We start from the raw sequence: 14,297 nt of genomic DNA on the forward strand, positions 1-14,297 counted from the left end.
ACTTGCGTTGTTATTAGAACAAAAATCTGACATTAAAGTGCTGCACATTCATTCTCTGTCTGGATTTATCTGATTCAGGACCTTCAGCACCCTAATGAGTTTATCCGTGGCTCCACGCTGCGCTTCCTGTGTAAGCTGAAGGAGGCGGAGCTTTTGGAGCCACTGATGCCAGCCATCCGTGCTTGTCTGGAACATCGCCACAGCTATGTACGCCGCAATGCCGTCCTTGCCATCTACACCATCTACAGGTCTGTCTGCAGCAGGGTTTTTTCCCCCAGTTTTGTTATATTTTAATGTTAATGAGTCAGTGTTGAGGACGGACTGAGAGCTGCAGAGTTTTTTGTTGCGTTGTGGGTTTTTTTTTTTGTGGTGTAGAAAAACAAGTGTTTATTACACAGTAACACATGGATATTTATTGCATAATTTCCTCTTCGTTTTTTTCCGCTCTATTTGCTCCAATGAAAATGAGCATTAGTGTGTTAATAAACGTGTTCTGCAGAGCTGTGTGTATTTCTGAGTATTTCTCTTGTCTGTCTCATGCTCTTTTTTTTTTCCCTTATTTAGGAATTTTGAACATTTAATCCCTGATGCCCCAGAACTGATCCACGACTTCCTCGTAAACGAAAAAGATGCGAGCTGTAAAAGAAATGCGTTCATGATGCTCATTCATGCTGATCAGGTAAATCAGCTCAGTATAGTGTGCAAAAAACTTTCATTTATCAAAAATTAGTACAACATTTTTCAAGTTTTTATTATTCTGTAATTTCTCTCAACTGCAGTCGTAGTAAATTCTTATTAAATGCAGTTTTTCTGTGCTCAGTTAAGTGTTCACTGATGCCTCTTAGCCAACATCTGATATTGATTTAATGCAGTCCTCAATAATAATAATAATTCTGCCATAACTTATAGTTTATTCTCAGTGAGCATTAATAATTCTCAGCAATGGAAGTAAAGTTAAGGTTTTAATCGTTTATTGTCCTGCTTTTTTCAGGACAGAGCTCTGGATTATCTCAGCACGTGTATTGATCAGGTTCACACGTTTGGAGACATTCTGCAGCTGGTGATTGTTGAACTGATCTACAAGGTGATTTCAGCTTTATTCCATGTCGTAAGCTCTGTATAGCACACTTCATAGGTGTATGTCGTCATGACCGGTTACACAGTTGTACTTTGTGACTCTATAGGACACAGTTATAGCAGAGAGTTATTTATAATCATGCTATCTGTTATCACCCAGATGGGGATGGGTTCCCTTTAGAGTCTGGTTCGTCATGGCTTCTTCCTTGTGTTGTCTGAGTTTTTCCTCACCATCATCATTCAGGAGAAATTTATAGATTTATAATTTATACCCAGAATTTGTTTCTGTAAAGCAGCTTTGTGATCATGTCTGTTGTCAAAAGCACGATACAGATAATACTGAATTCTGTGCGTGTGTGTAGGTGTGCCATGCTAACCCATCAGAGCGAGCTCGCTTCATCCGCTGCATCTACAACCTGCTGCAGTCGTCCAGTCCAGCTGTGAAATATGAAGCTGCTGGAACTCTGGTTACTCTGTCCAGTGCACCGACTGCCATCAAGGTCACGCTCCTTATTCCACTGTTAGATCTGTGTGGTTTAATGAAACTAGTGCACCTGTAAAAGTGTGTGTGTGTGTGTGTGTTCAGGCTGCGGCTCAGTGTTATATTGACCTGATCATTAAGGAGAGTGATAACAACGTGAAGCTGATTGTCCTGGACCGCCTCATTGAGCTGAAGGAACATCCCACTCACGAGCGTGTGCTGCAGGTATAAAATCGTCCCGTATCCTTTCTACCATCATACAGCTGTAATAGTGTTTATCTATAAATGATACGCGCTGAGTCCAGGACCTGGACGGTCTCGTTGTGGTGCTAATTGCTCAGTGAGATCATTACAGCGTTAACGGTACGGTTCTGTTCTGATCCAAGGACCTGGTGATGGACATCCTGAGGGTTCTGACCACTCCTGACCTGGAGGTGCGCAAGAAGACGCTACAGCTGGCGCTGGACCTGGTGTCCTCTCGTAATGTGGAGGAAGTAGGTGTTAATATGCTAGTGAGACTTTAATGCACACTGTTAATCACTGTAATAATTATGTGTGCAGTGTTTTTAACTTGTGTGTTCCGTTTATGTCAAAATGGTTGAATGTGGAACTTGATACGAAACTATTATTCTACATTTTATGTAATTGAATTAAACACTTTGATATCTGCTGAGGATGTCAGGGTTAAACACTGAAGGCCACTCCCCCCCCCCACTCCCCCCTCTGCAGTTGGTCATTGTGCTGAAGAAGGAAGTGATAAAGACCAACAATGTGACTGAACACGAGGACACTGATAAATACCGCCAGCTGTTGGTGAGAACTCTCCACTCCTGCAGTGTTCGCTTCCCTGACATGGCTGCTAACGTCATCCCTGTGGTGAGGATCAGAAAACACTGCACACAACTAACATGAATCATCTCACCGTCCACTTTATTCAGAACACCTGCTCATTCATGCAGTTATCCAATCGGCCAATCATGTGGCAGCAGCACGATGTATAAAATCACACTTATCAAGAGCTTCACTTAACGTTCTCATCAAACATCAGAATGAAGGAAAAAGTCTGATCTCTGTGACTAACCAGGGTGTGGTTGTTGGTATTAGATGGCCTGGTGTGAGTTTTTCAGAAACTGCTGATCTCCTGGGGTTTTCACGCACTACAGTCTGTAGAGTTTACACAGAATGGTGTGAAAAACGTGTGAGCGGGGGGTCTGCAGACTGAAAGACCTTGTTAATGAGTGCGCTCAGAGGAGAATGATCAGACTGTGCTGACAGGTGGTCTATCATAGATAATCACTCTTTACAACAGTGGTGAGCAGAAAAGTGTCTTGGAACGAACAACACATCAAACCTTGAGGTGGATGAGCTGCAACAGTAGAAGACCACATCAGGTTGGCATGATGTACACTGCGCTGCTGCCACATGATTAACTGACTGGATCACTACATGAAAGAGTAGATGTACATGAGTAGATGTGGTGAGTGTAGTTTTCTGTACAACTTTTATAGTTTATAAGTAGATATGCTAAAGTTTATGTAGTAAATACATTTTGTTTATAAAAAATAAAAGAAATGGATAACCCAATTAATTAATGAATAAATATAAATAATGAGGAGGTGTGTTACAGACAGCAGTAAAGATCGCCCTTGAGAGGGTTCAGGTTATCTGTGGCGTTTAAAGGAGATACGCAGAGCCATGGCCTCACTTTATTTATGAATGTCTTGAGACCTCAAGAATGGCACAGGAATAGTTTTAAGCGTTAACAATAAATCTAACGTAGTAATTTTTATGCCTCCGCCACCGTAAGGTGCAGGAGGCATTATGTTTTCGGGTTGTCCGTTCATCCGTGCGTGCGTGCTTGCGTCCGTTCTGAAACCTTGTGAGCGCGATATCTCAAAGGCTGATGAAAGGAATTTCACCAAACTTTCACCATTTGTGCGCTTTGGGACAAAGATAAACTGATTAGATTTTGAGATCAAAAGGTCTAAGGTCAAGGTCACTGTGAGGGCAAATGTCTGTCCAAAAACCTTGTGAACACAATATCTCCAAGGCTGATACAAGTAATTTCACCAGGTCACGATTAGTGTGAGGTCAAATGTCCATCCCCAAATCACAACTTAATAAGGTGTGTAGTCTACCGGGCGGAGGCGTCCCCATCGACACCGTTGGCGTCGAGTTCTATCTAGGTTTTTTTTATTTTATTTTACGTGTATAGCAGTAGCATGTGTACACACTCCAGTTTCAGGACCATCACAGTCAGATGTATTACTATCTGAGGAATCTCCAATAAATCTGAACAAGGAGGCCATTGCAACCACTCTGGCCTGCCAAGTCTGGCTTTGGTCTATAACACCGGTTCCTGCTGTGACGTCACCCACTCAGGGCTGGCTGGCTCAGTGGGGCAGCTCGAATGCCACCTTTGTGGTCAATTTTTAACTCTCATATACAATATACAGTGGTGCTTGAAAGTTTGTGAACCCTTTAGAATTTTCTATATTTCTGCATAAATATGACCTAAAACATCATCAGATTTTCACACAAGTCCTAAAAGTAGATAAAGAGAACCCCGTTAAACAAATGAGACAAAAATATTGTACTTGGTCATTTATGCCGCTTTTCCACTACAAACGCGGCTGAGTCGGGCTGAGCCGTGCCATGCTGAGTTGGGCTGAGTCGAGCTGAGCGGGGCTGTTGGAGTTGCATTTCGACTACAACCGCGCTGAACCGTGCTGGCTGGAAATGGGTGGACACATTGGGTGGAGTTAGCGAAAGTGGGTGGACGTCACGTGATGTCGTTAAGCAGCGCAAACAGTGACATCAGTGATCTTTTAAGCGGTAGTCTCACGACCCGGAGAGTAAACAATAAACATGGAGGACATGGAGTCGTTAGTGTTGCTGGTCTTGGTGCTGTGGCTTGTTGTCACCGACAACGGCAACAGATACTGGCAAGAGCGTATAGATGAGGCGAGGCGCATAAGGCTTCAGAAATTTTCGTAATTCTTCTTCTTCCGGGTTTACGGTGTTTACAGATCCCAGCGTGCTCGCGGGGCGTGTGTGGGCATGTGAGGACACTCCTCCTCACCAATCAGTGCACAGGGGAGTGTCTGCTCACGCCCCCAGCCTCACTTGGCTCGGTTTGGCTCGCTTCAGCCCCACTCCAAAACCGTGCGAGTTTTGGGGGCTAAGCAGGGCTGAAACGAGCTGAGTCGTGCTGCTCTGAGGTAGTCGAAACGCGAGCCGTGTCGGGCTGATGTGAGCTGAAAAAGGGTAGTGGAAAAGGGCCATTATTTATTGAAGAAAATGATCCAATATTACATATCTGTGAGTGGCAAAAGTATATGAACCTCTAGGATTAGCAGTTAATGTGAAGGTGAAATTAGAGTCAGGTGTTTTCAATCAATGGGATGACAATCAGGTGTGAGTGGGCACCCTGTTTTATTTAAAGAACAGGGATCTATCAAAGTCTGATCTTCACAACACACGTTTGTGGAAGTGTATCATGGCACGAACAAAGGAGGTTTCTGAGGACCTCAGAAAAAGCGTTGTTGATGTTCATCAGACTGGAAAAGGTTACAAAACCATCTCTAAAGAGTTTGGACTCCACCAATCCACAGTCAGACAGATTGTGTACAAATGCAGGAAATTCAAGACCATTGTTACCCTCCCCAGGAGTGGTTGACCAACAAAGATCACTCCAAGAGCAAGGTGTGTAATAGTCGGTGAGGCCACAAAGGACCCCAGGGTAACTTCTAAGCAACTGAAGGCCTCTCTCACATTGGCTAATGTTAATGTTCATGAGTCCACCATCAGGAGAACACTGAACAACAATGGTGTGCATGGCAGGGTTGCAAGGAGAAAGCCACTACTCTCCAAAAAGAACATTGCTGCTCGTCTGCAGTTTGCTAAAGATCATGTGGACAAGCCAGAAGGCTATTGGAAAAATGTTTTGTGGATGGATGAGACCAAAATAGAACTTTTTGGTTTAAATGAGAAGGGTTATGTTTGGAGAAAGGAAAACACTGCATTCCAGCATAAGAACTTTATACCATCTGTGAAACATGGTGGTGGTAGTATCATGGTTTGGGCCTGTTTTGCTGCATCTGGGCCAGGACGGCTTGCCATCATTGATGGAACAATGAATTCCGAATTATACCAGCGAATTCTAAAGGAAAATGTCAGGACATCTGTCCATGAACTGAATCTCAAGAGAAGGTGGGTCATGCAGCAAGACAACGACCCTAAGCACACAAGTCGTTCTACCAAAGAATGGTTAAAGAAGAATAAAGTGAATGTTTTGGAATGGCCAAGTCAAAGTCCTGACCTTAATCCAATGGAAATGTTGTGGAAGGACCTGAAGCGAGCAGTTCATGTGAGGAAACCCACCAACATCCCAGAGTTGAAGCTGTTCTGTACAGAGGAACGGGCTAAAATTCCTCCAAGCCGGTGTGCAGGACTGATCAACAGTTACCGCAAACGTTTAGTTGCAGTTATTGCTGCACAAGGGGGTCACACCCGATACTGAAAGCAAAGGCTCACATACTTTTGCCACTCATAGATATGTAATATTGGATCATTTTCCTCAATAAATAAATGACCAAGTATAATATTTTTGTCTCATTTGTTTAACTGGGTTCTCTTTATCTACTTTTAGGACTTGTGTGAAAATCTGATGATGTTTTAGGTCATCTTTATGCAGAAATATAGAACATTCTAAAGGGTTCACAAACTTTCAAGCACCACTGTATCTATCTATCAGGGATGAAAGTCTTCCGGATTTACCCGGAAATCCGGATATTTGACAAAACTCTTGAAAATCTCTGGTTTTCTGAGTGGAGAAACTTATTTTTCGGATTTTTCGTGTTCCTAGACGTGGCGTAATACTTCGCATCGTCCTTGCATGGGCGTGGTCCTTAAATAGCCCAAACATAGTTCATTGATTGATTAAAGACAGGTGTTCTTTAACGGCGCGCGTGCCGGAGCTCGTTAGGCACGCGCGCCCAAGGTGTGCCTTCAGGTGCACGAGCTAAGGTGCGCAGGACTGACACCATTCTGTGCAAGCGCAATGCAATCGCACTAGAAAGCATGTTCAAGCTGCCAGTGTCGCTGCAGTCTTTTTAGTTGCAAATTACGAGTATTTCCTCGTGTTAATAATTCGCCATGTCAAAACAAGCAAAACTTTCCTCCTTCTTTCGGCGTGAAGAGAGGTAAGCAATTTATTTTATATATATTTTTTCCATCAAAGTTGCAATTTGTGGTTTCGAAGCTAAGTTTTAGTGCCGTTTCTAGAACACAACATCAAGAAAACGTGGAAGAAACAGCAATAATGGAAGAGCCGGTTTCTAAGCTGCCTAAAACTAGCAATGGGAATTATTTTTTATTCCATAATGCACTCAGGCTGCCAGTCAGTGTGTGACCCCCCCCCAAAAAAAAAAAAAAAAAAAATCTTAGCTATGCCCCTGATTTACATGAGAAATTTGGTATTCATTGGTGTGTTTAAATTTACAGACAATACAAACTATTGTAAACAATTGGCTTCAACTCGCATAAATATGAATTGGAAATTTTTTAGTTCACTTTAGCTTCTGCAAACGCACAACTCTACTAAAAGATTGAGCCTCGTTTCTCAACGTCCCCAACATTGAAACCTGAAAACTTTAGAAACTCTAACAGACCTTTACTTTTTAACAGTACTGTTTTGGGATTTTGCTAAGTTTACCTTCAACTGTCTGATTTTTTTTTTCAAAGTAATTAACTGTGTAGCAGGAAAATCACTGCGTTTTCTAAATGCACTCCTGAAAATTACTCATTAACTAAGGGAATTAAATTTCATATTTTTGATAGAGATGCACCGATACCACATTTGTGAAAACCGATACGAGTATGAGTACTATCATTTCAGTACTTGCCGATACCGAGTACTACCGATACCGATACTGTTGATGTTATTAAAATATAATTTTTCAAAAATTGCAGCATTTGAATATTTAATAGGCCTACTTTATCTATTTCCCGTGAATGTTGTTTTCTAACTGGAGTGATCATGCACACGGGTTCACATTGACAATCTCCGCTGCTCCAGAAGCGCAGAGTAGCCTTGAGTCCACGTCACGCAGCCAGACAGCGCCTCTTCACGGTAGCGCTTATCTTTTGCAACATTGTTACAATAATGTTGCAAAACCTAAGCGCTGCTGCGCTAGGCTACTAGGCCTACATAACAATGTTGCAAAAGAAGCGCTACCGTGAAATGAAGAGGCGCTGTCTGCTGGCAGTGTAACGTGGACTACAAGGCTATCTGCGCTTCCGTGTGCAACCTCTCTCGATTGTCACGCAACATTCACTCCCAGAAAACTACACTCATTGCAAATAGCCTACACAAAGAATTAAATATTTAGCTGCTGCAATTTCTGAAAAAGGCTGCTATTTATTTGGATTAGATTACAATGTCCAACTTTCGAAGTCAAGAAAGACTTGCACTCTTGCAACATGTAAGACCGATTGTTGATGAAGGGAGGAGAGAGCAGTGAGTTACCACATGCAGCGTGATCATTTCACTCCGCTGGTCACTTACCCCCTCTATCATCGGCCTTCCGCAACATTGCGGTCTTGGTTGACTTAAGGGTTGTTCTGGTGGTGCGCTTAAACTACTCCAATTACATTTAGCAACAAGACAAGGGCGTGAAAGGGAGGAGCAGTGACCATCGCAACATCACAGAGAGCGCACATGATAACAGTGGCGGCCGGCGACGATGTATTATTTAATTTCCATCGCCAGTAATGCAGATTAAAATATGCCCCCCCCCCCCCCCCCCCCCCCCCCCATGTGCATGTGCGCACATCCTGCTGTGTGCTGCAGGAGAGTTGAATGCCTCGAGCACGCTCTTGTTCAGTCGCAGAACTTGTCAGGCAGACGCTGTTGCTGTCCATTCGCAACATCGCGTCCCGTGCTCGTGGAGCTCCATACCTGTAGATGGGACGTCAGTTTCCTTGGTCTTAGCGTTGCCCTCAACTGAAACAAGTTGGAAAACTCAATCAGCCATTTCTTAAAGCTCTCTCTCTCTCTCACTCTTCACTCTTAAACTCTCCCGGTTGGACTCGTACTTAAAAACTCTGCCGGTTGGATTCACCTATACAAAAATCCGATTTTCATTTGTTTGTTAGTGAGTAGCCTGTCCTACAAAACCCTTACCTAGGCGAATAGACAACATTAAAAAAAGGACAACGTTGGGGATCTTAGCGTAGGCCTATCTGCGTATGGCAGCGAAAGGGAGTGGAGTGTGGAGAGATGTTTAAAATGACAGTGTTGGGGAAAGATGTTGTGACGGCACTGTTTCATGACTACGCAAACACATCTTCGTCATGGAAAAATGGGTTGTTGTCGAACAATTTTTTTTGTCTTCTGACGAAATTAGCCTACGCTCAATGCTTGAGATTTACAATTTTTTTCCTGGGAGAGGCTTTTTTTCCTCGAACGGACGCTGGCAAAAGGCGCTTCACGGAACACTATCGGCGCATGGTATAGCCTATCATATTATGCTCAAGCCTGAGCTCAACAATGCTTCAGTTTTTTTTTTCTCTCTCGAATGGAACAAAAAGCGCTGCGGGGAACATTGGTATCGGCGCATGGGATCGGCACTGGTATCGGTTCATGGTATCGGCAACTGTTTGACAAGTACGAGTATGAGTATATTAGTGGAGTATCGGGGCCGATGCCAGTATCGGTATCGGTGCATGCTTAATTTTTGATATGCTAATCATTAATGTACATGAAAGAAAAAGGCTTAAAAGTTATAACTTGTTTTAGTGAAAATAAGTACTAAAATGCTCTAGAATGCAGGGTTTTGCGTGTTATTAAAATATTTTCGGGGGACGTTCAAAAGTTCAGGGTTTTTTTTTCTTTGCTCCACTTATATATTGTTTTATTCCCAATTATGCAGCATATAAGAGTCAAGGCTGGAGATGCTGTCCACTCCAAAATGTATTTAAAAATAAAGGTTCTGCGTATCTCCTTTCACCTGAAACCCTGCCTGTAGTAGTGCCACTGAACACCAGGGGTCACAACACACAAACTACAGATCCTCTCTGTGGTCATGTGACATTTTCATGAAACTTTCCATGGTTATCATTGAAACAGTAAAATACAGAAATAAGGAAAAATCGGGGGGACACCACCACCTTGTTTGTTCACAGGGTGTTTTACTTCTCTTTAAATTGTTTTTTAAATAATAGTTTGAAGTTACTTTTGGGCCAGTCCATGTGAAATCACTGGAAGCTTCTTAACTGTGTTTGCTTCATACTTTGTGGTAATATCGTCACTGTTCCCAGTACATACTGTGCAAAATGTCAGGTTCTGCATCTCTCCATTCATTTCTGAGGTGTAGAGGTGTAAACAAAGGGGCGTGGCCCTAATTTTACTATAAAATGAGTTCCACAGAGAAAGTTAAAGAAGTCATGACTTCTTTTGAAGGGTTAATATTCAAATTAAGTTAATACTTAAGTGTAAGTGTTAATGTCCCCCCCAACCCAAATGTCTTTTAGTGTATAGCAATATATAAAAATACAAAAATATTTCTCCATCCATCCATTTTCTACTGCTTATCTGGGTTGCGGGAGTAGCAGCCTAAGTAGAGCAGCCCAGACTTCCCTCTCCCTGGCCACCTCCACCAGCTCTTCCGGGGGAATATCAAGGTGTTCCTAGGCCAGCCGAGAGATGTAATCTCTCCTGCGTGTCCTGGGTCTGCCCCGGGGTCTCCTGCCTGTGGGGCATGCCCAGAGAACCTCCCTTGGGAGGTGTCCAGGGGGCATCCTAACAAGGTGCCTGAACCACCTCAACTGACTTCTTTCGATGTGGAGGAGCAGTGGTTCTACTCTGAGTCTCTCCCGAATGACTAAGCTTCTCACCCTGTCTCTAAGGGAGAGCCCAGCCACCTTGCGGAGAAAACTCATTTCTATTGCTTGTATCCACGAGCTCATTCTTTCAGTCACTACCCGCAGCTCGTGACCATAGGTGAGAGTGGGAACGTGGACCAGTAAATTGAGAGATTTGCCAACTGGCTCAGCTCTCTCTTTACCACAGCAGACCAGTTTAGCATCCGCATCACTGCTGATCCTGCCCCGATCCGTCTGTCCAACTCCCGCACCCCTTACCCTCACTCATAAACAAAACCCCGAGATACTTGAACTCCTCCACTTTAGGTAGCAACTCCACCCATTTCCGGCTCCGCGCCCTGTCCACGGACTTGGAGGTGCTGATCCTCATCCCAGCCGCTTCGCACTCTGCTGCAAACCATCCCAGCGCATGCTATAAGTCAATGTTGGCTTCATCAATAAGTATTATTGATGAAGCCAACAGGACCACATCTGCAAAAAGCAAAGACGTGATCCTGATTCTACCAAACTGGACACCCTCCGCCCCTTGGCTGCACCTAGAAATTCTGTACACAAGTTATGAACAGAACCAGTGACAAAGGGCAGCCCTAGCGGAGTCCCACATGCACCGGGAATGAGTCTGACTTACTGCCGGCAATGCGAACCAAACTCCTGATCCGGTCATACAGGGTCCGAATGGCCAGCAGTAGTGGGCCCTGAACCCCATACTCCCGAAGCACCCCCCACAGGGCACCACGAAGGACACAGTCGTAAGCCTTCTTCAGAAGGTGGGATTGAGGAGATCCTCAAAGTATTCCTTCCATCGCCAGACGATGTCCCCAGTTGAGGTCAACAGCACTCCATCCTCACTGTAAACAGTAGGGACAGAGCACTGCTTCCCCTTCCTGAGACGGTCGTAAGCCTGGCCCGTCGGTATCTGTCAGCTGCCCCTGGAGACCCACAGGCTTGGTTAGCCTGTGGGTCTCCAGGGGCAGCTGACAGATACCGACGGGCCAGGCGGAACGCAGCTCTGGCGGTCACTGAAGCAAAAACTCGGGTGTGTGAGGAGTTCGGTGAGGCCATGGCAAGTGACTGACTTTCGGTCAGCCTTGAAGGGATTCTGGCAAACTGTCTGGCGTCTCAGGAAGGGGAAGCAGTGCTCTGTCCCTACTGTTTACAGTGAGGATGGAGTGCTGTTGACCTCAACTGGGGACATCGTCCGGCGATGGAAGGAATACTATTGGCCCTTTTCCACTACCCTTTTTCAGCTCGCTTCAGCTCACTTCAGCCCGACACGGCTCGCGTTTCGACTACCAAAAACCAGCACGACTTGGCTCGCTTCAGCCCTGCTTAGCCCCTAAAACTCGCACCGTTTTGGAGTGGGGCTGAAGCGAGCCAAGCCGTGCCGAGTGAGGTTGGGGGCGTGAGCAGACACTCCCCTGTGCACTGATTGGTGAGGAGGCGTGTCCTCACATGCCCACACACGCCCCGCGAGCGCGCTGGGATCTGTAAACACCGCAAACCCGGAAGAAGAAGAATTACGAATTACGAGAATTTCTGAAGCCTTATGCGCCTCGCCTCATCTATACGCTCTTGCCAGTATCTGTTGGCGTTGTCGGTGACAACAAGCCACAGCACCAAGACCAGCAACACTAACGACTCCATGTCCTCCATGTTTATTGTTTACTATCCGGGTCGTGAGACTACCGCTTAAAAGATCACTGAATCAGTGACATACAGAGCATCGTGGACGAGTTCGCGGAGCGCAAGGCTCGCCGTATGCCCTTCAAATAATGCGCGCAGTAGGCTATTGATGTTTTATTATGAGCCATGTACAGTATGTCGCCTAATGTTTTTTTGTTTCTGAGTTACATGTTCGTTTGAAGGACTTGATGTACAAAATAACATAGTTGCACCCGGTAGTGTTGAAATTGGTAAACACAGTGCATTCAGTGAGGTTTGCACCGCCCTCCTTTTATTTCTGACTCTTCCTGTCACCGCTGCAACCTCTGAGCGCTCATTCGTATGCCCTTCAAATAATGTGCGCAGTATAGGCTATTGATGTTTTATTATGAGCCATGTACAGTATCCTAATGTTTTTTGTTTCTGAGTTACATGTTCGTTTGAAGGACTTGATGTACTAAATAACATAGTTGCACCCGGTAGTGTTGAAATTGGTAAACACCGCAGTTGCGGACATTTTGTAGCCTAAAATGATGTTATGATAAGCTTTAATAAAGTGCCCGGTCATTTGCCCCGCCCCCGGCCCGGCTCTGACTTGTTCCGCCACTGTCACTGATGTCACTGTTTGCGCTGCTTAACGACATCACGTGACGTCCACCCACTTTCGCTAACTCCACCCAATGTGTCCACCCACTTCCAGCCAGCACGGTTCAGCGCGGTTGTAGTCGAAATGCAACTCCAACAGCCCCGCTCAGCCCGACTCAGCTCGACTCAGCACGGCACGGCTCAGCCGCGTTTGTAGTGGAAAAGCGGCATTTGAGGATCTCCTCAATCCCACCTTCACGTTGTCCGAGGAGGACGCAGAGTCTGAGGGTGCTTGGGAGGACTCACCCATCACAGGGGCTGAGGTGGTTAAAAAGCTCCTTGGTGGCCGGGCTCCGGGGGTGGATGAGATTTGTCCTGAGTTCCTGAAAGCACTGGATGTTGTTGGGCTGTCTTGGCTGACACGCCTCTTCAACATTGTGTGGAGGTCGGGGACAGTGCCTCTGAATTGGCAGACTGGGGTGGTGGTCCCCCTTTTTAAAAAGGGGGACCGGAGGGTGTGTTCCAACTATAGGGAGATCATACTTCTCAGCCTCCCTGGGAAAGCCTATGCTGGGGTACTGGAGAGGAGAGTCCGCTTGATAGTCGAACCTCGGATTCAGGAGGAACAATGCGGTTTTCGTCCTGGTCATGGAACACTGGACCGGCTCTTTACCCTTGCAAAGGTACTGTAGGGTACAAAAATATTTTCTTAAAACAGAATTTGTTTGTTGTAAAAACATATTTTGATACTGTAAATTGTTTGGTTGAAAGCACAAACTTCATAATTTGTGCCTTTTTCTAATTAAAACCTGCTCTTTCAGTGGTGTATACAACCCCGATTCCAAAAAAGTTGGGACAAAGTACAAATTGTAAATAAAAACGGAATGCAATGATGTGGAAGTTTCAAAATTCCATATTTTATTCAGAATGGAACATAGATGACATATCAAATGTTTAAACTGAGAAAATGTATCATTTAAAGAGAAAAATTAGGTGATTTTAAATTTCATGCCAACAACACATCTCAAAAAAGTTGGGACAAGGCCATGTTTCCCACTGTGAGACATCCCCTTTTCTCTTTACAACAGTCTGTAAACGTCTGGGGACTGAGGAGACAAGTTGCTCAAGTTTAGGGATAGGAATGTTAACCCATTCTTGTCTAATGTAGGATTCTAGTTGCTCAACTGTCTTAGGTCTTTTTTGTCGTATCTTCCGTTTTATGATGCGCCAAATGTTTTCTATGGATGAAAGATCTGGACTGCAGGCTGGCCAGTTCAGTACCCGGACCCTTCTTCTACGCAGCCATGATGCTGTAATTGATGCAGTATGTGGTTTGGCATTGTCATGTTGGAAAATGCAAGGTCTTCCCCGAAAGAGACGTCGTCTGGATGGGAGCATGTGTTGCTCTAGAACCTGGATATACCTTTCAGCATTGATGGTGTCTTTCCAGATGTGTAAGCTGCCCATGCCACACGCACTAATGCAACCCCATACCATCAGAGATGCAGGCTTCTGAACTGAGCGCTGATAACAACTCGGGTCATCCTTCTCCTCTTTAGTCCGAATGACACGGCGTCCCTGATTTCCATAAAGAACTTCACATTTT

General features: G+C 44.8%; 1 protein-coding gene across 2 annotated transcripts in view; it reads left to right on the plus strand.

Annotated features, from left to right (window-relative positions):
- The window catches only part of copb1 (COPI coat complex subunit beta 1), a 38,104-nt gene that overhangs the window by 5,525 nt on the left and 18,282 nt on the right, over positions 1 to 14,297 (plus strand). For both annotated transcript variants that reach the window (XM_060940717.1, XM_060940718.1), the window contains exons 4-10: positions 79 to 248; positions 565 to 679; positions 992 to 1,084; positions 1,440 to 1,577; positions 1,664 to 1,783; positions 1,945 to 2,052; positions 2,288 to 2,434. In XM_060940717.1, coding sequence (XP_060796700.1) covers positions 79 to 248; positions 565 to 679; positions 992 to 1,084; positions 1,440 to 1,577; positions 1,664 to 1,783; positions 1,945 to 2,052; positions 2,288 to 2,434 — 891 coding nt within the window. The remainder of the gene's footprint in view (positions 1 to 78; positions 249 to 564; positions 680 to 991; positions 1,085 to 1,439; positions 1,578 to 1,663; positions 1,784 to 1,944; positions 2,053 to 2,287; positions 2,435 to 14,297) is intronic.

This window comes from Neoarius graeffei, chromosome 15 (assembly GCF_027579695.1).
Source record: "Neoarius graeffei isolate fNeoGra1 chromosome 15, fNeoGra1.pri, whole genome shotgun sequence".
Taxonomy (NCBI): domain Eukaryota; kingdom Metazoa; phylum Chordata; class Actinopteri; order Siluriformes; family Ariidae; genus Neoarius; species Neoarius graeffei.